Here is a 24,728-nt window from a genome sequence, read left to right as displayed (position 1 = left end):
TTAATAAGAAACCGGCCAGGGCTGATGGATGGCAGAAAGTTGGCGCCAGCCTCAAGGTCGGAAGGAGTTATTTTAAACTATTCAGATTTACTAGGGGGGGAGCAAGTCACAGGAGGATTTAGGGGCTTGCCTCCTAGCAAGACATGTGGCCGTGTCCCCGAGCAATCTAAGACCGACGCTTCCTCTGCTATCCACCCCCACCGCTGTCTCTGCCCTGCCACCTGAGATGGATGGCCAGGCCTCTGGCATGAGGAATTTATTGGGAGCTGGTCAAATAAATTTGAAGTCTGGGATTTGAGCAGGCCTTTGCCGCGTGCGCCCCCCCCCCCCCCCCCGCCCGAGGATGGGCAATGGAATGGGCTGGCCCCAAGAGACTGTGCCTTTCCTGGGCAGGCAAGTTATCTCCAATTTCCCACATCCTGGAGGAGCCAGCTCTTCTTAGAGCCCGTGATTAATGAGACCCCCTCTTCACTCCATTATCTCACCCTGGGTGCTGCTGTTTGGGGAATTTTGAACTCTTCCAGCTGAAGCGTTCAGGTTAGAGAGGCAGGATGCCCACTTTGTTTTCTTCTACTCAGACCTGAGCTATCTGGAACTCTGACTTCATCTCCCTTCCAGAATCTTCAACAAAGCCTCTGTATCCATCCTTCAAGGCCCATCTCCATTCTCACCTCCTCCAGGAAGAGTTTTCCCTTATTTACCAGAATTTTGGGGTTTTGGGGGGCATGAATGTTGACCAGTGCATGTATGCTTATGTGTGTGCATGTGTGTGCGTGTGCATGCGTGTGTATGTGTTGTTTCTGTGTGAGGTGTATGTACACCTGTGCAGGTGTACATGTGGAGGTCAGAGATTAGCCTTAGGTGTCATCCTCAGAAGCTACCCACCTTGTTTCTTTAGATGGAGTCTCTCACTGGGATTCAGGGCTCCCCATTAGGCTAGGCTGGCTGGCCAGTGAGTTGCAGGGATCCCCCTGTCTCTAACCCACTAGGCCTGGGATCAGAACTGTGCACCACTGTGTCTAACCTTTCAGGCAGGCACTGGGAATCTGAACTCAACCCTCACGCTTGTGTGGCCAAGCACTTGACTCATAGAGCTGTCTCCCAGCCCTCCCGTCTGATTTCGATGGTACCGATGGGTGGGCAGCTATGCCTCCCGCTGAGTTCTACACTACCCCGTTCCTGCTGACACTGCCCCCACTTCACACCTGCTGTGGTCAACCCATAACAGGTGCTCAATAAACTCTTGCTGAACTAAACCAAATAAGCACCTGAGTTGAGCAAAAAATAACACTTTTCTCCCCAGCCTACTCCTCCATATGAGCTCGGGTGCCCCCAAGCGAGGTGACAATGACCTCCCTTTGAATAGAAATGTTTTGATGAAGTTTAGAGAAAATGGAAACACTATATACACCCAACAAATCCTAGCATTCTTCCTTTCTGCTGCTGCTGGTATTTCACATGTAGAACATCACTCAGTTGAATGTACTCCCTCGGGTCCCTCCCTATCCATCCGCTCCCTCCCCAGGGAGCCTGGCTTTATTCTTTGTTCTTTTCATGTTTGTTTTTACACACTTACTACATATGCATATGCCCATAAATAATACACTCATTACTTTGCATGCTTTTAAACTTGCATAAGTGATACTGTATGTTATGTATGTAAGCCTCTGCACCTTGCTTTTTCTCTAGCCACTGTGATATATTTCAGATTCATCCAGGCAGACAGTCAGAGCACAACTTCATTCATTTTAACGGCTGTGGAGACTCCTTTGTGGGAATATATTACAATTTATCCATTTCCCTCTTAAGGGGCCTCTATGTTGTGAGCGGCTTTTCTCCATTACCAATGATGATTCAGGGTTGTGCGTGCCAGAGATGGTCCCTGGAGCAAACTGTGGGTGGGAACCCAGAGGGAAGTCATGAAATCAATATAGTAGGTCAAAGCTATCACTTTAAAAAATTAATTAGAAGAGATTTAAAAATATCAGTGGGTGTATATGTGTGTGCTGGGACATGCTATGGAATTGTTTATTAATCTAGATGGTGGTAGGAACGGCTTTGCAAGTCCTGGTACTGTGAGGTTAGTATTATTGATATCTTTGCTTAAGACTACCAGTTGCTCCCTAAATTATATTAGCAGCTCACACCCTCACTACTTCATCCTTTCTAGAACTTCAATTTTTACCTATTTACTTACGTGTGTGCAAGACAGACAGACAGACAGACAGACAGACAGATTGAGAGAGAGAGAGAGAAAACATTCCACAGTGTGTATGTGAAGCTCAGAGGACAACTCTCAGGAGCCAGCACCTTCCATCTTAAGGAAGACTCCCTCAGCACCCACATGGCAGAAGGAAAGACTCAACCCCCACAAGTCGCCCTCTAACCACCACTATGGTACATGTGCCCACATACACTTATTCACACGCATGCACAGATAAATAAGTGTAATAAATCTTAAAGAAGAAGAAAAGATCCCTTGTTTAAGCAGGGAAACCAGAAAGAAGATCTGTTTCTTGCAGAAAGAACAGTGGGTTTAAGGAAGGATTCCCTACAGGACTTCTAGAAAGTATGAGAAGATTTGACTCAGAATCAAACTTAGGTCCAGTCTCCTAAGCAGCAAGTATAAGTCCCCAAGAAGTAGCCCCAAGCCTTTTGACACCGATCATCCTTAGGAAGTCAATGACACACTGACTCTTCATGTTTTACCTATGTCAAAAAAAGGGTGTCTCATCTCACGTTCTCCTGAAAGTTGGCTCAGGGTGGAGCCAGATATATACCTCTGACTACTACCTAACCTAAGGTTAGGACCAGAACACTGGATATGTTGAAGCCAGCAAATCTCTAAGCTCTCAAGTGCACTTAAACAAACTTAGTCAAGAGCAGGTTTAAGTCACAGCATGTGTACCTGTACCTGTACCTGTACCTGTACCTACCTGTACCTGTACCTGTACCTGTACCTGTACCATCTGTATCTGTGAACTAGAGGAAAAAGATGAAGGGAAAAATGATTAAAACATCAGGACCAAGTGCTATGACTCAGGCCACTTGTCTTGGCTGGGAGCTCCTTGGCAGGGTGTGGTTCTTATGCTCAGAACATAGCAAACATAAAAGGCAAGAAAGAAATGTCTAATTGGGTAGATGTGTGTGTGTGTGTGTGTATGTATGTATGTATGTATGTATGTATGTATGTATGTATGCATGGATGGATGGATGGATGGATGGATGGATGGATGGATGGATGTGTGGGTAAGCAGGAAGTTGGGTTGGAATATGGGTGAGTAGATGGATGGGTGAGTGGGTGGGTGTGTGGACAGAAAAATGTTCACATAGAAGGAAAGGTGAATGAAAGGATCAACAGATGAGTAGACAGACAGAATAAAGGACAGATGGATGGATGAAAATACTGATACATAGTGGGCAGGGGGATGTTTAGTTGAACTGATAGATGGGGTGATGGATAGAAAGATGAATGGGATGGTCTTCAACTGAAAGGAGCTCTAGCTGCTAGAGCTGGTCTCAGCAGACTTCTCAAGCAGGCACTCACACCTGGAACCCTGTCTTGCTGCTAGAGCTGTTCATGAAGACGCTTGTGGAACATTGCAAGTGGTATAACTACAAGAAATAATTGCTTCTAATTGAGGCTGAGTTATTCTGGCCATAAAGTAGACATATTTTTATAACTTTATTAATTATTCAATTTGAGGCCTATTACCCAGACTGCCAGAATGGGCTTTTCCTATTAGGGGGTGACAGATTCCCCAGTTCTGCCTAGCCTCCACTTCTATACCACTGTTAGGCAGTGGCAGCCTGCTTATGATTTTCACTGGGTGCAGGCTGGGGGCAGGGGGCAAGAGATGCGGGAGGGGGCAATAGATGCGGGGGGCAATAGACTGCCCCCCCCAGGTGCTCCCCTTGGTCAGTTACTGCCATCAGGTTTCCTTCCCCAGTCCAGCAGAGAGGCAGAAGGTATCAGGATGAGATGTGCCCATTTGGCCTTTCCAGGCCATTCTCTACCCAGATCCACTCATCAACTCTTAATCACGTTGGCTCCCCCATCCAATCTGCTACCCACCCAATGCCAAGAGAGCTACCATATGTCCCTTGGTCACCTCTAGTCAGGCACAGGGGGAAGAGGACATGGCCCAGCTGCCCTGGAAGGATTAGCCAAGACTATAGCATTCAACAGACTCCCTTTTTCCCATATCCGGGTCCAGAATTGATCACAAGTCCCTTGGAAGAAGAAAGAGTTAGGAGTGTCCCACCTGGAAGCAAATCAGACTCAACTGATGCAAATTGTACCTTCAGGAGCTATCCCTGCCCATGGAGTTACATTCAAGCTCTTGGGCCTTGGTGTGTGAGCACCAATGCCATCCAGCCTGGCCTGTCACCTTGGCCTGGCTCCCAGTCCCCCCAGTGCCTTGGCGCTATGTTCCATCTGGACCATTGAAACCTCAAGTTGTATCTTTCCTGTGGCTCTGCTTCTTTCCTTTCCAGGACCTTTCTTTTCTCTCTAGCTACAAGTCGTGTTGGCTACCTCGGAAGGACCCATGCGAGTCCAGTCTTATAGCGTGATGTTTAAGGAACTTAGCGTAATCTCTGGAAGAGCAAGTAACAAACTTTGCTTTGCTTGTTTGTTTTCTTGTTGAAGCCTCCTACAGAGCCAGATGCTCTTCCCCAGCCCTAACCCCACCACCACGGTGAGAGGGTAGAGTCAAATGGAAGAGCAAACCCACTGGATCTCACTAAAGACAGTGTCTACTATGTGCCAGGCAGCATGAGGAAGGAGCTCGATGTTGTGAAGACAAGACGTCAGCCCCACTGTGGAGGAAGTCTCAGGGCAGGAAGTGAGGGAGAGGAAACGCACACAGTTAAATAGTGAGCACCAGGTGCCGAGGACCACGCCAGATAGAGGCACAGCGGATGCTGCCCTGGCTTCAGAGCTGGCTACAGGCCAGTGGACGAAAGGGAGATAAGATATGATAGCCAATATTGATCATGAACCTGATGGGATCTATATTACTAGAGTCACCTAGGAGATGAATTTCTATTTCTAGAGTAGATTAGTTGAGGCAGGCCTAACTGTGTGGAACCCCTCCAAGGATAAGGCTCCCAGGACGAAGGAGAAGGAAAAATCAAACTGAGTGCCAGCATTCAGCACTCTGCTTCCTGGTTGTGGATGTCATGTGACCAGCTGCCTCCGCCATTGGCTATAATGCCTTCCCTGCCCTGGTGGACCGCACCTTCTACATGCCAGCCAGAATAAACATCTCCTTTTTTATTACTCCCCTTCTTGTTTGTTTGTCTGTTTTTGAGACAGAGTTTTTCTCTATGTAGCCCTGGCTATCCTAGAACTCGCTGTGTAGACCAGGCTGGCCTCTAAACTCAGAGGTCTGCTTGCCTCTGCCTCCCAAGTGTTGGGATAAAGGCGTGCGCCACCACCCAAATGAACCCTTCTTTTCTTTCTTCCTTTCTTTCTTCCTTTCTTTCTTTCTTTCTTTCTTTCTTTCTTTCTTTCTTTCTTTCTTTCTTTCTTTCTTTCTTTCTTTCTTCTTTCCTTCCTTCCTTCCTTCCTTCCTTCCTTTCTTTCTTTCTTTCTTTCTTTCTTTTTTGTTTGTTTTTTTGTTTTTCAAGACAGGGTTTCTCTGTGTAGCCCTGGCTGTCTTGAAACTTACCTCTATAGATCAGGCTGGCCTCAAACTCAGAAATCCGCCTGCCTCTGCCTCTGCCTCCTGAGTGCTGGGATTAAAGGCGTGCACCACCACTGCCCGGCTGAACCCTTCCTTTCTTAAGCTGCTTTTCTCAGGTGTTCTGTCAGAGCATCAAGGGAAGAAGCCAATAAAGGTGAGACTGGGGGAAACGGAGGTAACCAGGCAGGTGTCATGAGCGAGCCCATAGGGTCGTCGATGAGCTGTGTGCTTGTTACAGGACATAGAGTGCAGCAAGTGACATGGCCTCTGTGGTGCTTCACAGCCTGCCCATCTCCAAGCACAGAAAGGACAAGAGAGCGATGACAGAGCCCTGCAAAGTGCCAGCTGCGATTTTAAGTGTGATCTACAGAGACTTGCTCAAACCCTGGCTCTGCCACTAGCCGGCTGTGTGTGTAGAGGTCTCAGTTTCCTTGTTGGAATGAGGTGGAGGGCAGTGGTGAACAGCTACGGAACTGTACAGGAGATATGTTCTGAGTATGAGTTAGGAGGGCAGGCTACACAGGAGAGGAACCTGGTGTGATCTCGGGCCCCATATAAAGCCTGACACTGGGGCAAGAACACACCTAGACAATCCCCACTGCAGAGCAGCTGAGTGCCCTGGGCCTTAGCATCCTAACCTGGAGTCCTGGTCATCACTCACAAGCTGGGGAGGGTGGGTGGAATGTTCATATCTATCTCCAGTGGCACACTGCAAACTCAGGGCTTGCTGGGGCTGCATTCATTCTATCCCAGCCCTCTGGGCTGACAGAGGCTGCATGTCTCTCTCCCCTGCCTGCTGGACCCTCCTGGCTGGCACCCAGCATGGTTGCTGTGTGATTCCTTCCTTCCTCCGCGTACCATGCTTCCCACAGCACCTTGGAAACATAGCTGTGCAGTTATGTGTATGGGGGGGGGGAGTCGTGTCCTTTACAACCCCCACCCCCCGTGGAGCCCAGGAGGAGTGTGGGCACTGACTGCCAGACCCTCGTGATGATGCCAGCTTGGCTCCCGCCACTCGGCTCTGCCTTTGTCACATTTGAGGCAGACTCCCCTCCCTTCTCACTCTCCAGTGCTCAAGGCTCCCCTGTGTGTCACTTATTAATTTTGTTCTCAGGGAGCAGATGGTCAGAGCTGAGTCGGATAGAATACACCTCCCCCCCCCTTTTTTTTCTTTTTTCTTTTTTTATTATCACCAATACTCCCTCTAACAGGCAACCTACATGGATGAACTCTAGGATGCCCAGTTTCTGGTACAAACAGGTACAAGAAGCCAGCTTTCATGATATGACCCATGACATGACTCTAATTCCAGATCTTCCTCATTGGAGAGGAAGCAGATATCAGGTGTGAGGGGATCCTAAGAAGTTTCCACCCTCTGCCTATAGCCTGACTTCTCAGGAACAGGTGGGGCAGGCATTCCTTGTGTGGAGCAGTGGGTTCTGGGAAGGGCTCCCTTCCTGGTACATGTCATCCCAGGACCGAGAAAGGATTGGGAGGGCACGCTGTCTTTAGTCCTCCATCAAAGGTCTCTGAGCTGTCCCTACCCACCCTGTCACCTGACTCTGGCCTGATTATAACACAGGTGACCTGTCATCAGCTCCTTCTCACATCTCACTTGTCCAGAAAGCCACCCATGGGAGACAGTGACCAGGAAAGGAATCCGTGCATGTCCACAAGGGTTCCCTGGGCATTGCCACTGGGTCTGGGTTATCACCAAAAGAGAGAGGTTGGGACTTCGGGAAGGCTTAGCCAGGAGGGGAGATGAGCAGAGAGCCCAATAGACCCACTGCTTTGCTGTGAAACCCCAACTGCCAGAGACTCACAGCATGGGCCAGGTGAGATCTCAGCCCCCTTTGGGTCTTTTTTAGCCTCTTCTTCATTGCCAACCTTCCCATCTGCCTCACCTTCATCTGTGTGGAAAGTGCCAGAAAGATGGTCATCCTGTGAGCACAGCCGCCTGTGCAAACAGCTGGAGCTGAGGCTGCAGGATTGTGAGTTTGAGGCCACCCTGGGCTACATCAGGATTCCCTGTTTCAAAAGTTCAAAAAACAGATTCAGAGCTCTGACAAATCCTGGCTGTGGGACTCCCAGCCACTGCTTATCTTCCCTGGACCTTTCTCTAAAAGACTCTTTGCTTCTAAAACGGGGAACAGGGTGTAGACCTGGCTTCTGCCTTCTGCCTTCTGCTGCTTCTTATGATGGTTTTTTTCAAACATCTAGATCCCCTTTCCACAAAAGTCCAGGCTGGGAGATCTCTCCATAGGTAAGGTGTTTACAGGACAAATGTGAAAACCAGGGTCCAGAACTCCAGCACCCACATAAATGTCGGGCAGGCCACCCATAATCTCAGTGCTCAGGATCCAGAGGTGGAACCCCCAGGGCAAGCTGGCTAGCTAGACCAGATGAACAGGAAAGGTCTGGGTTTCAGTGTGAGACCAATATTTTATCAATATATAACGCAGAAAAAGATTAAGGAAGACACTTCTAGCCTCCACACATGTTCACACAGGCAAGCATATTGAGTTGTCCTTGGCTCTATGCTGGTAGTTCTGGCTTCCTCTCAGGTTCTCTGAAGATGGGAGCCACACCCTCCTCCTTAATATCTATCCCTGAACCCCCTGGCCTCACTAGCCCCTGGCAGGAGCTCAGGATTTACATGGCTGAACTGAGAGGGAGCGGATGGAGCTGCTGAGGTAGGGGCCAGGGCTGCTGAACCCTGGGTTTTGTTGTTTTGCTGTTCCATATTATAATTCTTTGGATGGGGGACTCTCAGCTCCTCTTGTTCTCAGACCTTGACAAAACATTTGTTGCCATCCACAGTTCCCTTCTGTTCCTGTCACAGTGACTGCACTAGTGTATGGGGTTGACACAGGACCTACCATCCTGGGGAAGCCCCCAGGCCCAGCAGATGCCAGCAGAAGGCAACTAACTCATGCTGGATCTGTAAGGGGCTAAAAGCTAGGCAGAACCAAGCGAACAACAGCAGGGGTAATTGCTTTGAGACACATTCATCTAAAGTTGACTCAGCCTTGACAACACAGCAGCTCAATGTAGTGAGAAAGAGTCCAGCGGAGAGAGAGCCTTGGCCTCCCAGTGGCCCTGTAAGCTCTGCACTCTGCTCGGGTTTGGGAGAAGAACCAGTTTATACCCAGGCCGCCAAGGACTCAACAGCAGCCTTGCCTGAGGGACAATAGAAAGTGTCAGGAGAGGACACTCTCTCCCAGGGTCCCCATGCCTCCCTATTCCTGTCTAGGTTGAGAATGAAGAGAGAAGCAGGAAGCATAGAAGGGCTATGTCTTCATGGTTAACGAGGCTCCACTAAGGATCAGTAGGAAGGCCCTTTCCTCCCCACTACCATGGCCATCAAGCTGGAACTGGGATTTGAGTCCTCAGAAGCAGCATTGCCCAACTCTAGAGTCGCCAGGCTAACTGTCTCATTTACAGATGAAAACAGGAGGCATGCACTGCACATCCCGTACCTCCAAGGGTGGGGGGAGGATTTGACTAGGACCACCGAGCAGGGCTTATGCGGGGGCTGGGAAGGGGGACAACGTTTAGTATCCCTCCTCTTGCCTTTGTGCCAGTGAGAGCAGAGGATATGCCAACAGCTGCGCATGCTGGAGGCAGACAAGGATCCCCCAGAATGTAGTGTCAAAGGGCATCAAGTCCTGACGGATTGCTGAAGCATCCTTGCAAACACTCACAGTCCGGGAGATCGAGGTGAGCTCTCTCTGCTCTCCCCAACCTCTCCACTAACCCTTTAAAGCCATTCCATGTCCTCTGGATGCCTGGTGGCTAGCCTCAAACTCACTATACAACTAAAAGATGACCTTGAACTCCTGATCTCCCTACCTCTGCATCCCGAGTCATAGAATTCCAGGTGTGTGCCTCTGTGCCCAGCTTAAGCGTGCTGAGGCTCAAACCCAGGGCTCTGTATGCCAGGCAAGCACAATGCCAGCTGAGTTCTGCCCTGGATGACATCACATTGGGTTTTGTGCATTTTTTAAATGGTGGGTGGTATTGTTCCTCTCTGCGTGTACCCGTTAGCCATTTCTTTATTTTCTTGGATCGATCTCTATGTGTTCTTCTAAGACTCTTGTCTTTTTCTTTCTGTGTTTTCCTCCTTTCTTTTGCCACGGTGGAATTTGAAGCTAGGGTCTCACACATACATGCTAGCCAAGTTCTCTACCACTGAGCTCTGTTCCCAGTCCCTCCTCCTTTATAGATACTGATACTAGTCACTGACTAGATTTGCAAACATTGTCCCACTCCAAATGGTTTGACTTTAGTCTGTCTATAGAGTCCTTTGACATGTGTGTTTTTACAGTGCAATGAAGCATTTCAGGTGCAAAAAGGTTCTTTCCCCATTTATATGAAGTATAAGGCAGCCGGAGTCAGGGAGAAAGAAGCTGGGTGTGGTGGCGCATACTTTAATCCTAGCACTTGGGAGGCAGAGGCTGGATCTCTGGGAGTTCAGGGCCAGCCAGGTTTACAAAGTGAGACCCTGTCTAAGCCCATCCCCCTCAAAAAGAGAAGAATGGAGAATGGTGGCTGTGGGAGTATGGAGGGAGAGTGTGGGGGAGGGGGAAGGAGGGGTGGGGGAGGGGAGGCTTGGAGCTGCTGTCTGATGGCTTCAACGTTTTGGTTGAGGAAGGGGAAGGGTCTGGAGATGGTCAATATTGATCACCAGACGCATGACTGCACTGATAACAGAAAAAATGATGTCTACATTAACGGTTACCACAGTAAATCTTATGTCGTTTATGCTTTAACCACAATTTGTTAAACTGTGCCAGCTTGGGAATCTGTGTAACCAAGCAGGCCCCAGCTAATTCAGGAGCATGGATGCAGGTTGGAGGTGGTAGGGGTTCCTTTTCTTTCCTTTCAGGATTTTAATTGTAATTTTGTTTGGGGTAGCATCTCGTATATCCCACACTCATGAACTCATGTCTGAGGATGACTTTGAACGCTTGATCCTCCTGCCTGTAGCACCTGAGTGCGGTGATAACAGGTGTAACACCAAGTTAGGTTACCGAGGTGCTGAGAATGGAGCCAGAGTCCCATCCACCGTAGGCATGCACCCTACTGACTCAGCCACACCCCCAGCTTGGTATTTTATAGCCATTTGCAAAACTAACATAGAGCCAGGCTGGCCCCAAGATAATGCACTGGACTTGGCAGAAGCTGGGCCCTGCTGCAGTCTCACCAAGAGCCCAGGATCCCAGAGTTGGGAGGAGCTTGAGAGTCAAGCCAGATACCACTGAGCATTTATTGCCACAGGCTTTCCCTGAGACAGGCAAACAGAAGAGAAGCTGCAGGCAGGTGAGGTTCTGGGGAGACTGGTAGCCTCTTTTACTCTGATCCCACCCACATCTTCTGAGGATCCCTAAGACCAAACCCCAAATCCCATTGTACTGTGTACAACCCAAACTCCAAAGTACCATGGGAACAGAGAAGTGGGGCCTAGGAAAGACAATAATTAAATAATACAATGAAAGCTTAAACTTCCAAGTTAATTCTGGGGCATCATTTATAAAAGTTAACAGGGCATATTTAATTTAGGAATTGGCTCACATCCTTCTCCTTACAGCTCAAACCTCATAAATGAAATATACTGGATCATTGCCCAGCACGGAAATAAAAGTTATGAATAATGTTTCTATCTCAATCATTGTCAGCGCTTTAATATTCCTAATTACTTTAAAAAGCTAGATATTCAATATAGCAAAACTTCTTTCCCTTTTTATCTCCACTCGTGAGCCTTGTGCAATTTAATAAGGGCCACTCTGTTGTCCTTATCCAGTGTAAACCGACGTCCCATTCTTTCATGCTTCGTTATTATATGGGACACAGGTTTATGGTCAAGCATGTGGATACTCTATTTTCCCATATTGCTTGGTTGAAATGCTCAAACAATCCATAAAGCTGGCCTGTCTTCCTCCTTCCTTTACAGAACAGAAAGAAATTAGTGATGGCCCTTAAAGAAATTAGGCAGTGGGGTTGTAAGTCTATAAAAGCATGGAGAGCCCCCACCCCCACCTCAGAGCCAGATTTGTCCCCTTGAGGACTGTCAAAATGATTAATCCTTCGATCCCTTGGCAGCTGCAAAAGGCAGGGCAGGGGCAGGTACCAGATGACGGGTATTTACATCCTTCCCTGACACTTCCGGGAATTTATCCCCAGAAGAAATTGGGCCTCGGCGGGGAGGAGGGAGAGACAGGTGCAAGAAGAATGGCTCCGACATTTCCACCCAGGACCCCAGGCCCTTCTTCACACATACATAATCCCAAGATTTTGAAAAACTCCCCAAAATGTTCTTGGAAGGTCTGTGCCAACATTTGCATAGAGGGAAATCTTCAGGGAAGTGACTTGTGGTGACTGACTTTATGTCACTGGCTATGATCAGTCATAGGCCACTTAGAAACAGCGCTGTTTCATCCAGCGGACTGCAGACCAGGGGGCATACATCCAAGCTCGCTTTCTCTCTCTCTCTCTCTCTCTCTCTCTTTCTCTCTCTCTCTCTCTCTCTCTCTCTCTCTCTCTCTCTCTCTCTCTCTCTCTTCTTTCAAGAAAGTTTCATGTAGCCCAGGCTGGCTTCAAACTCACTATGTATCTAAGGATGGCCTTGAATTCCTGGTCCTTCTGCCTTCACCTCCCCAGTGCCAGGATTAAAGGTATGTGCTGCCTCATATCATTTGCATACACACTTAATTTTTTTATTTCATCTTATTCCCTCTCTCTCTCTGTGCATGTGCAAGTGTGCACACACATGCATACAGTGGTCAGAATACAACACGTAAGAAGAGTTGGTTCTCTTCTTCCACTGTGTGGATTCTGGGGGGCAGGGGGGGTCAGACTCGGGGTGTCAGGCTTGACAGTGAACACCCATACCCACTGAACCATCCCACTGGCTCCTCATACACACTTTTAGAACAAAGAGGTGTCTGTGTGTGACTCAGCTGCCATGGGTAGGTGTCAAAGAGTACACAGTACACACTGGGCAGTACACAGGACACAGTACACACTGGGCATGGGAGGCTCTGTCCTGCTGAAGAACCAAGCTCAGGTTCAGTGCAATTTTCCTCCTCAAGGATGGTCAGTTTCCTCTGCCTGTGCTCTTGATTCTGGAATTTTCATCAACTATAGGTCAAAGGATTCCTTAGGGCATATGTTGGTTTTGGGGTATACCTAGTATTTTAAAGAGTCAACCAATAGCATGTTGAAAGGGTTTTTCATTATTAATTTTTTTTGAGTCTCATGTGTTCCAGGCTAGCCCCAGACTCACTATGCAGCCAAGGATGACCCTCCTGTCTCTACCTCTGGAGTGATGGGGTCAGAGGCTTTTGCCAACATGCCCAGTTCACACAGCTAGGGATAAACACACAGTAAATAAGTGCCAGGCAAGCATTCTGCCAACGCAATCCCAGCCCAGATGCATCTTGTACTTCCTAAACCGTGGAAAATTTCAAGTTTTATATCGAACAGGCCCAGAGGATCCAGTGACAAGGAAGAATCAGAAACAACCTAACTGCTCACCAGACAAGCCTACTGAAATACACTCAGTAAACCGCAGAATGGAAGTCTAGACAACCATTAAAAATTTAAAGGAGACTAATGCTTATTGACAAGAAAATGATTATACAACTTGGGATTGAATTAAAAGAGCCAGGTTTGGGCTAGCGCACACACACAGGCTCCAGGTTCAGCCAGCACTGCATGCAAATGTCGGAGAAATGCCATGGTTACTACTATCCAAAGCCAGAACAGGAGAACTTGGGCTGTGACTCAGAGTCTATGCTCTTGGTAAACTTTGATTTTTCTTTTTAACGTGAACAGGTATAACTTAAAACTTAATGGGGAAAAAAAAAATCCAAGCCAAGAAAATCCAGTGTTTCCAATTGAAGACAACCTGAAGCTTTCCCATCTCATGTACAGAGCCAACATGAGCTCTCCAGGAACTCATTCTGAGCCTGGAGAGACACCCCTCTCCATGGCTGCAGAGCAGGCCAATGGGTGTCCAGCAACACAAGCAGGCTCCAACTCTTAGATCAAATCTGACCGTCATTTGTATTTCCCGGCTGATTCCTCTCCCAACAACAGTGTCTTTGGGTCAAAGCTTATAAACAGACTCTTTCTTCTCCTGAGAGCAACTATGTTTCATAGTGAAAGCCTATTTCAGGGGCCGGAGAGACAGTTCATTGGTTACAAACATTTGCCACTCTCCCTGGGGACCCAGGGTTTTACTTAGATCTGGTTTCACCATTTACTGGTTAGCTGTGCCAGCGAGAGCTTCTAATAGCCTCTCTGTGCTGTGTCTTCTCTGTCTGTAAAATAGGCCCCATAATTCCTCAGCCCACAGACGCTGTGAAGATGAAATAAGAAGACAAGAAAAGTGTCCAGTGCGTGGTCAAGTGCAGTCGATGGCGGCACCAACAGCAACGCTGTTCTCTTTCAACAGTGGTCTCGGCAAGCATATTATGTGCTTGGATATAGAAATGATAATTTAAGGGGAAATAAAGGCCGCAGGCCACAAATGGGGAGGCATCCCAAATGATGTCGCATAAGATATCTCAGAGAAGGAAGGCTGGGGAGGAGATCAATGGCTGTCCTGTAATAACGGAACGGCTGAGCCGTGGGAGGAGGCCCCCTGTTTCTTCCACATAACCTCAATGGTTATTACCTTCTGATCTGGGGTGGCTCACTCCGTATCCATAGCCTATGGCCTTGTCCAATGAGTTCCTTGGGAGAAATTCCAGGCATGCCAAGAAAAAGATCACGGCAATCCATCAGCCTGCTCTAGTCTTCCCTGAGAACAAGAACCAACCAGTAGGACACAGAGAAATATTTCCATTGGGGAGAATGGGGAATTTCTCAGTGATCAAAATGAGTTTGCACAGGATGGAGTGAGTTTCCTGTCTCAGGAAGGACTCAAGCCAAGGTTGGGATGTCCTCAGACTGACATACCTCAATGCTTCGAAGTGAGAATCTATGGATTCCCTTAATCGTATGCTGCTTTCCCTCCAAATGAGCTGGGGCCATTATAGACTGAGCAGAAAGTAGCCCACAGCTCATGAGCTGAACTGCTCCTCCCCCGATGGTGGCATTGCTTTAAGAGTTGGCAGAAACTTTAGGATGTGGGGACTAGTTGGAGGAACAGGAGACAAGGACTGAGTCCTTGTTAGGTATCTTGTCCTTGACATCTTTCAACCCTGTCTGTCTGTCTGTCTGTCTGTCTTTCATGAAGTAAAGGATTTCTTCCACATACTCCTACCACCATATTTAGTCAAGCAACTGTGGACTAAACGCTCTGAAATTGTGAGCTGAAATACGTCCTTCCTCTCAGATTGTCTCTCTCGGGTACTTGTTCACAGTACCAATAGAATGGACTCATCCAGTACCCCCATCTCTTAGGACTTCTTTCTTTGGCTCTGGTAGGATAAGCCTTTGAGTAGATCCAAGGGAACAGGTGAGCTGATAGTCACCCAGAGATCATGGCCCTCGGCTCAGGAGGAGGATTTAGAGGAGAGGGGGCAAACTGTGACTTTGACTATGATGTATAGAGGGTTGAATTATCCTTGTGTTACTCTCTGAAGTAACCCTGGTGTTTGGTAAGCTAATCCTGGTGCGAGACCTGCTTAATATGGTAGAATTCCACAACAAACCAGAGATGACAAAGATAGTGTCTGAAAGCCACCCCCGCCCCGCCCCCCAGACCTACCGTCTACATAGCACTGAGGCAGCTGTAAGCACAGGACCTGGGAGAGCCTGAGGCTTCATCCCCTCCCTCACAGGCCACCCTTGCTCTTTGGAAGAGGTAGCAACAGCGGCAGGCAGGCCCAGCCTAGCAGGCTCACCCACTCCAGTCTGGTATTTCTAACCCAAAGATCCACTGTCAGCAAAATTACACCAAAGGAAACACGGACAGAGGACATGCCCTTGGCCATTTCCCCTCTTTGTGCTTTCCGGGAATTCAATTTCACAGGAAAACCGGCTGAACACTAACTCACACATCCCTCGGGGTCAGTCTCCTTTGTCTAGCCTTTCTTCTCTGCCACAGCATCTCTGTAAGGCACAGGTGTGGGTGGAAAGGAGACTGTGCAGCCATTTGGGGTCCCACACACATTACAGAGGGTTTCTTGGAAGCTCCAAATAGATAGACCCCCTACCCCTGATCCAGGAGAGCCACTGAGTAAGACTTTAGACAAAGCCACATCCCATGCCTTCCTTTGGCATAGGTACCTTGTGTCAAATCTGCATATCAAAAGACCACAACTAGATTTGCCTGGCTCAGCAGAGAGCAGGCAAGAGCACACGCACTGTATCAGGCCAATGTGTGTGAACCCGTCATTCCCCTCTCTAAGGGCTTTTTGTTTTTGTTTGTTTTGTTTTACAGGTTTTAAAATTGTTCTTTTGCTTATTCACTTTATATCCCACTCTCTGCCTGCGTCCCAGGCCCCCCCTTCCTCAATCCTTCCCCCACACCTCCTCCCCTTCTCCTCCAAGCAAGTGGGGACACCCCCAGAGTATATCCCCACCCTGGTACATCAAGTCTCTGTGAGACTAGGCACATCCTCTCCTGCTGAGGCCAGACAAGGCACCCAGCTAGTAGAATATATCCCATGGACAGGCAATAGCTTATGGGATCGTGCCCAGTCCAGTTGTTGGGGACCCACATGAAAACCAAGCTGCGCCTCTGCTACATATGTGTGGGAGGCCTAGGTCCAGCCTGTGTATGCTCTTTGATCAGTGGTCAAGTCTCTGAGCGCTCCAAGAGTCCAGGTTAGTTGACTCTGTTGGTCTTCCTGTGGAGTTTTTAATCTCCTTCAAGGCCCACAATCTACACAATGGCATATTATTCAGCTATCAAAAACAAAGACACCATGAATTTTGATGGCAAATAGATGAAACTTGAGAATATCATCCTGAGTGAGGTAACGTAGTCCCAAAAGGACATGCATGGTATGTACTCATTTATAAGTGGACATTGGCCATAAAATACAGGATACCTATGCTATATTCCATAGACCTAAAGGAGCTAAGCAAGAAGAAAGGCCCGAGCGAGGATGCTTGAATCTCTAAGGTTTTACATTACTCTCTAATGGTCACAGCCTCTCTGGGATAAAGGACATAGGGGTAGTTCCCCAAGATGCAAACAGTGAGTCTTAGAGCTGTAATGAGCTGGTCTAAGTATATTTTTACCCCAAGTCACCATTAAAAAGTCTACCCCCAACTCAAAGCAGGAAGAAAATGGAGCTCCAATGGTATTCAAGGCCTCTGAAGAGCCAATAGGACCACAGCATTAAATAGCCATTGACTGGCTTTAGAGTGTACCTGTGGAAGGAGGTTATCTGAGGCTACTGAAGGAAGAGGAGGTGGAGGAGAGGACTCAGCTGTACCCTTGGTGGTGAATTTCTTAAGTTTTGTCTGATACATACATACATCCCATAGGGTACTAGTGCCACAATAAGGTAATGTACCATGCTGTCATGGGTCACTGGGTTATCCACAGGAGTGCCTGCCTCCAAACCAGACAGGTTTCTCTATGAAATGGGCATTCTCCATGCACAAAGGTATAGGTACAGAGTGTCCTTCCCCAAGGTTGTTCCCTTCTCCTACCGCAGGGAACATAGAGATATCCTGGTATCAGCCTCCCATAGCAGCCCCTTGCACACCCATGAACACCAGTGAAACTGTGTCTCTGGACCAGTCAAACCAAGGACCAGGCCTAATGACCACCTGGATCTGTACACAGGCACACACAGCATCCTAAGTTCATCCTGACTCTCAAAGACCACATATAGAGGTGGGTCGTCAAAAAAAAAAAAAAAAAAAAAAAAAAACCCTATACAATTGACCCCACAGCTGTACATTTACAACTCTCACAGACCCCATAAACCTTCACATACCCCTAGCGCCCCTGGCCCCAACAAACGCTGTCACTCACCAAGTGCAACTGGCTTCTTTCTGACATCCCTACTCATCTCCACCTGACACAAGAATAATGCATTATACCACCACCCCCTCCCATGTCAGAACCCAAAGCCCACAGACTCACCGCTGGAGCAGTCAGGGCCTCCCCATCCAGGCTCACAGTGGCAGGTATCGGGAGAGACACAGCGGCCGTGCATGCACTCCTCGGTACACAGAGCTGAGGGCGTGAGAGGGGAGAAAAGCGGACAGTGAGAACCAGCCATCTGGACTCGGAGCAGAAGCCACTTTGTTAAGGGTCCCTGGTACTACAGATGCTCCAGACGTTTCTTTGGCTTGGTGGATAAACATCAAATTTAATATGACCTGAGCTGTTTAACTCTGAAATGTGTCTGACAAAAAAAAAAGGGCATTGTGGCTGCCCCAGCCTCACTTCTTAAAATGAAACCAACCTAAGACAGGGCAGCCTTGGCTTTTTGGTAATATCTCCTCAGTTGACAGAGAATCCCCAGCGCCTTATAAACCTTGTTGGTACCACATACCTAATCCCAGCACTCAGGAGGTGGAGGAAGGGAGATCAAGAGTTTAAGGTGATTCTCAGCTACATAGTAAGTTGGAGGCTAGTCAGGGACGACGTGACTTATATAAAGCACAGTCTCCTTCAGGCTAGCTGTGGTGACACACATCCGCAAGCCCAGGACTTGGGAGTTTAAGGTGAGAGGATCAAGATGAATTTGTCGTCAGCCTAGGCTACATAGAGAAACCCTGTCTCGGAGAAATTGAGAGACAGACAGAGACAAAGGGAGACAGAGAGACAGAAGCAGAAGAGAAAGAAAAATGGTTATGGAATGGTAGTGGGGATGGGGGGGCTGGAGAGATGGCTCAGTGGTTAGGAGCACTGGCTGCTCTTCCAAGAGGACTTGAGTTCAGTTCTTAGCATCCACATCTGGCAACTCACAACCACTTTGTAACTCCAGTTTCAGGGGATCCAATGTCTTCTTCTGGCCTCCACTGGCATTCATATACAAATGACATAGACTCATATAGACAAACATATACATATGTGATTAAAGGCAAGATAAGTCTAAAAAATCTAAAAACTTCAGTGTTTGGTTTGTGGAGCCCGTACAGGGCTAGAGCCCCTCGTTACACTCCCAAACTCCTGCCACATCCACTCAGCAAGCCTGCCCCCTCCATCTTTTGCTGGCTCCAGTTTCTCCCCAGTAAAGCCCCTCATGTAGCAGGCTGCCTGGCAGGAGCAGACACTGGGCCCCCGCCTTCCCGCCCCCCTCCTCAAACATCCCTATTTTGGGGTTCTCAAATGTCAGCAAATCTGCAAAGTATACAAATGCTGAGGGGGAAAGGCAACAGCTAATTATAAGAAAGTAATTAAGAGAGACATCCACGATGATGATAATTGTAATTAGAAAGTGCCTGGCAATTTCTTATCACGCAGTCAAATGCTACAGCCCCGGAGCCGCTAGGCTAGGCAGTGAGCAAAGTTTCCGTCCACCGCACTGGCACTGAGGAGGCTTATTGACAGCCTGTGTGAGGAAGGGAGATTATTGCTCTCTCCTCTCGATAGAATCCACATTTTCCAAGGTCACCCTTTGCTCCCCAAGAGATCTGCCCCACCACCTAATCCATCAGCCAAGAATTACAGAAAACCCCCACCAGCTGCCCCCACTAATTTTGCAAGCTTGGGAAATCAGCGGCTATCATCAGCCCTGTCAATCTCCCGAGTGGGCTCGAGATAAAGGGTTTTTACTCTGAAAGTAGTGAGAATCCATCTTGCTGTCGGTTTCTGGCCTGGGCTGGGGAGCAGGTAGCCTGCTAGGGTGAGTCTAGAGTGAATGGGCCATGTTATGGTTGGGTGTGGGGTCTTTTAGCCCTCCCTTACTTCAGATGCTAGCCCTGGAGCTACTGCTTCTATAGGTACTGCCTTAGCTCTGTCTAGGTCCCCAAGCAGGGAGACACCGGGTCAGAGGTCTCCATCAGCCCCTTAACAATCTACACAAGTGGCTTTGGAGGAATGCCCTGGTTTGTGCTAAGAATATGCACAGCCCCAGTACTGGAGATCCCTAGGGATGGCTCCCCCAGATCCCTGACTAGGGAACCAGGCTGGTTCTGGATCTGGGGACCATCTCCACTTAGAGCCACAGAGACTTGCTCTGTCACTAGCCAGTCACTGCTATGCTAACCCTTTCTAAATGGGTTCAAATGGGCCTATGTCTCTGGGACACACAGAAAAACGGGTGCCCATCTCTTCCTCTCCATCTCATGCCAGCACCTTGGGCCCTGCCAGCTCCCAGTGCTGACCTTGCTGCTCTCTCTCCTCTGTCACTATCCCTGTAGGCTGAGGACTCTGTGACATGCACAGCTGGGCCTGTTTAGATGGCAGCTTGTCAGCTTAGTAAGGATAATACCATCTATTTGCTTCGCCAAGTACAGAAAGCCTAAGCTTTGACCCTGGGGTCTCTGCCGAAGGAAGTGGGAGCCTTTTATAAAGTCTAAACCTGCAGGGTGTCGGGGATGGAAGACACCTCAGAGAAAAGAGAACATCATACTCAGCCCTGTCCCTGTATGCACGGAGAAACTGAGGCTCTAGGACCCATTATCTCAGGGACATATGGTCTGCCAGACAGGAATTCTGGGTGAGCTTCCTGGAGGTGGAGGCCATTGAAGGTGGTGGTGGGGAAGTGTGCTCAGACTATGAGCCTTTGTTTTACTCAGACTCAGCATCTCCCTATCCTGGCTAGGGAGCAGGAACATAAGGACTATAACACAGCAAGGGGGATGGGGTACGGTGAGAGTGGGAGACAAGCCAGAGCCAGTTTCCACACCTAAGCACCCTGCAGAGGGAAGGGTTTTAACCCCGGGAAGAGGGGATGAGGGAAGAGCAAGGACTCAGCCAGTGTCCTATCTGCCTTCCTATCTCTTCAGATCTCAGGGACCTGGGACACTTGCCTAAGCCCTGCACCCTCTCCTTGAGCAGCAAGAATGGTCTTTGGATATTCTGAGCAAGCTACACACTGAATAGCTTTCTCCTCTCTTCCCCTCCAGGGCCCTGGAGACCCAGAGTTCAGGTTGTCAAGTGCCACCCTGCATACTGCAGCCATAACCCCCAGCTTAGCTGTGTTCAGAACATTGCTGTCCAGCCCACACACGCAGAGCAGCCGTTCACATGTCCCAGACCCACTTGGGGGGACATAGCCAGGGTCCCTGTGTTCCCTCCAAACCTCCCGCTCTCTCTCTTCCTCAGTGTCCTGCTGCTGTGCCCACACCATCTGCTTGTTAAAACCTCAATCCATTCATATTTCATAGGTGTTGTTTAGACAGATGTTTGAGTCCTGAAATATTGATGACAAACACCTGAGGCTGGGATTGCTCGATCTGGCATTTGGGCTACTGTTTGAACACCTGGGGAGAGAGAGGGGGAGAGTCACCTGAAGGTTAGTGAAGTTAAGATGCCATGACCCTCTGAGTGTGGGTGTGGGTGTGGGTCTGGCTATGGGTCCAGGTCTGGGCCTGGAGTTGGGACTGGGGCAGCCTAACTCCAACCCCAGAACCCCAAATGAGCCAATGATAAGCAGCCCCTCCACAGAAGCCTGGGGCTCACACAGCACCTGTCCCTAAAGTAACAGGTTCCTTTTTTGACTCCTGATGCCATATAGCTGACCCTCTGAAGGGACTCGGTTAGGACCCTGCCATCCTTGACTCTCTCTGTTTGACTCCTGCAGATATAGGAGGCTTTAGTCAGGTCTCTCCACCGAATGCCCATGTGCTCGTGTGCAGGAACCACAGTGCACACTTGATGACCAGCCTCAAGTCAAGGGGAGTGGGCAGCACCCCCACTCTCTAGCCCTAGTAAGAAATTTGAACTTCTTTTCCCTCCACTCCTTCTCATTGCCCTCCCATCTTCTAGCATCTTCTAGATCCCATCATCTTCTAGATGCTTCTAGCGACTGCCAACCTCCTGGCATGCTGGGACACTGCTGCTGAGAAGCAGGTTGGTGGAGTTAGAGCACAGGGCATCCAGACACAGGGCCTTGCCCTACAGGAGTCATTCAGTGGCTCAGCTCACCTCTGTGTGTCAACCCTCTTTCCATTGAGTGGGGGATGGTGACAAGCTAGACCTCAGGCTGTGGGGATCAAGGTAACTGATAAAGAGCAGTGCCAGGGGGCAGCAAGTGCCATGGAGCCTTGCTTTCACTACTCACAGGGCATCATCCTGTGACATGAGACTTTGTCATCTCACACACACGTACCACACACACACACACCACACACACATACACACACACAGACACACACATAAACACACACAGACACAGACACATACACACACACCACACACACCACACATAAACACACACACACACACATAAACACACACAGAGTTACCCTCACTCCCAGCCTTCATTGTCATCCATGCTAAGTGGTCTGCAGGGGTCTGCTAGCAGATCCCTGGTGGGAAAGAGTGCCATAACCTAAGTTTAAATCCGAGATTTACCAACTACTATTATCCCACCACTACCATAAGCAAAGACCCCTTTCCGTGCTTTGAGCAGTCGTACCCACCTCATGGCTGTTGAAAAGATTAAATGAAATGTTTAGGGGATGGTGAGATGGCTCAGTGGATAAGGGCACAAACCTGATGTAGATTCAATCCCTAGAACCCACATGATGGAAGAAGAGCACCAACTTCCATAAATGGAGCTCTGATCTCTGCAAATGCACTGTGGCATGTGCATGCCCTTCCCCATCCCACCCCACTAAATAAATAAATGTAATACATAAATAAACACTTAGATGAACACCCTGCAAACAGTAACTGTCCAAACCCAAGAGCTGTTGACTGCTGAAACCTCTTCACCCTCTCATAACATTCTCTCTCTTTCTCTCTCTCTCTCTCTCTCTCTCTCTCTCTCTCTCTCACACACACACACACACACACACACAGAGAGAGAGAGAGAGAGAGAGAGAAAATCCTCTCATAAGACTGCATGTACACCTTGAGATCTGAGCCCCTCACAGTCCCACGGTCATTTTACACACAGAATCTTCACTTACACCTGTGCAGTATATACTATGGGATCTGGGCTTGATATCTAAGATGGGTGACAGTTGCTACCATATTGCCATTTCCTGTATGCTACCATTTTCTGATTACCTACTATATGCTGAGTCTGGAGATTTCACACAGGTATCTCATCTGGTGCTCCATAGTTTTAGGTCCACTTGACACAAGCCCAAGTCATCAGGGAGGAGGGAACCTCAGTTAAGAAAATGCCTCTATAAAATCAGGCTGTAGGCAATCTTGTAGGGCATTTTCTTAATTAGAGATTGATGGAGGAGGGCCTAGACCATTGTGAGTGGTGCCATCCCTGGGCTGGCACTACTGGGTTCTATAAGAAAGCAGGCTGAGCAAGCCATGGGGAACAAGCCAGTAAGCAGCACTCCTCCATGGCCTCTGCATCAGCTCCTGCCTCCAGGTTCCAGCCCTGCTTTAGTTCCTATCCTGACTTCCTTTGATGAGCAGTGATGTGGAAGAATAAACCAGATAAATGTTTTCCTCCCCAAGTTGTTTTTGATCATGGTGTTTCATCAAAGCAATACTATCCCAAACTAAGGTAAAACCCAACCCAAGGCCTGCCCAGCATGCTCTGGGGAGTTCACTATCATAATTTTCTCAAATGCTAACCTTAAGGAGATCCCCCTCTGAGGTCTCCAGCCCCTGGGGGATATGGGCTGCTTCCTCCTCAGGTTTGGTAAGCCCTCACACAGCAGATGCTCGATGTCTGTGGGTCCAACTCTCTTCTAGCCCAGCAGAGTTCAATGTAGCATGTATAGGAAGCTCAGCCCCAGAACAAACTCATAGAGAAGTCATCCAGTCTCTGAGCTGTCCCTTGGCTTAACATGGACTAGCCCCCAGGCCAGGTGGCTGGAGAAGACAGTGCTGCAGGCTATAGAGTAGGAGAGAGGGGCCAACTGCACCTGTGCCAGAGACACCAAGCCTTCATCCTCCTCAGCCCTGTGTCTTCAACTTCAAATCAGGACTACATCCTACAAAATCTGAAGGCAGACTCTGTGGAGGACCACACTAGCTGTCCTCCTGCCTCAGGTGCATCCTAGACAGCTGCACCCATGCCTCTAGTCCCTCTTGCTTTGCTTTCCTAGAGCTTGGCAATGCTTCTCTCTTGACATCTCAGCGAGCTTCTTTCTTTCCTTCCTCTGCAAATGGCGCTGGCTGACCTGCTGTCTGTTTTTGTAAATAAAGTTTTATTGGCACACAGGCGCATCCATTCATTTCCATATCTTCATACGTGCTTTTGAACAGTAAGGATAGGTGAAGAAGTTCTCCAAAAACAAATGGTCAGTTGAACCCAGAACATTGAATCCCAGGCATTGTATGTGGGAATGGCTCCTGCTGCTGGAGGTTCCTGATTGGAGGAAAGTGGACTATGGACAGTTAAGGCTCCTTCCTTTTTCTCTATTCTATCATGAACTGACTTCCCAGTAAGGCCAAACAATAAAGCAAGTCCAAAAGACATATAGAAAATCTTTGGTCCACCCCAGGGAACCAGGGAGACTCAGCCAGGCAGCAGAATTTTCAGCAGCCTCTATGCTGACCTAGTACTCTATTATAGTCCCCTCTCCTTCCCTGGGGACCAGAGACAAGTAACTTGGAAGAGTCACTGAAGACCTGCGCTGTGATCAATGGCCTTGTTCACGTGGCATGAGTCACTGCAGTGCGTGTGACAGGAAATGAGGTTGTGTAAGTACTCTCTTCCTCTCTGCCAGGTACTAAGCATACCCAGCCCAGATCCTGGGGTCTGGTCCTCTGGCAAGTGGAAAATGCCCTCGAGAGGTCCTGATAACCTGCACATCTGCCTAGGAAGAGAGTGTATTAGGTTCCCATTCCTCATCTTTTTTTTTTTTCCTTCTCCAGCCTTTTTAGACATTTTTGTCTCAACCACCCATCCTGTACCTGCATCTGTATCATGGTCTGTCAGTGACACAAGCCCCTCACCTACAAATCAGGACTATGCTGTGCCTTCAGGAAAATCAAGACTACAAGCCAGTGTTGACCCCTTCTTACCCTCCTCC

General features: G+C 48.6%; 1 protein-coding gene across 17 annotated transcripts in view; it reads right to left on the bottom strand.

The window, feature by feature from the left end:
* The window catches only part of Megf11 (multiple EGF-like-domains 11), a 328,563-nt gene that overhangs the window by 151,748 nt on the left and 152,087 nt on the right, over positions 1–24,728 (bottom strand). For 16 of the 17 annotated variants that reach the window (XR_003947835.1, XM_030244210.1, NM_001134399.1 and 13 more), the window contains exon 5: positions 17,746–17,838. The exons of the other annotated variant lie outside the window; for it this stretch is intronic. Coding sequence is in view for 15 of the 16 variants with exons in the window: in XM_030244210.1 (XP_030100070.1) it covers positions 17,746–17,838 (93 nt within the window). In the remaining variant the exon portion in view is untranslated. The remainder of the gene's footprint in view (positions 1–17,745; positions 17,839–24,728) is intronic. 17 annotated transcript variants of the gene reach the window in all.

Source organism: Mus musculus, chromosome 9 (assembly GCF_000001635.26).
Source record: "Mus musculus strain C57BL/6J chromosome 9, GRCm38.p6 C57BL/6J".
NCBI lineage: Eukaryota > Metazoa > Chordata > Mammalia > Rodentia > Muridae > Mus > Mus musculus.
Note: the sequence above shows the minus strand (reverse complement) of the source record. Positions and strands in the feature narration are given on the sequence as shown.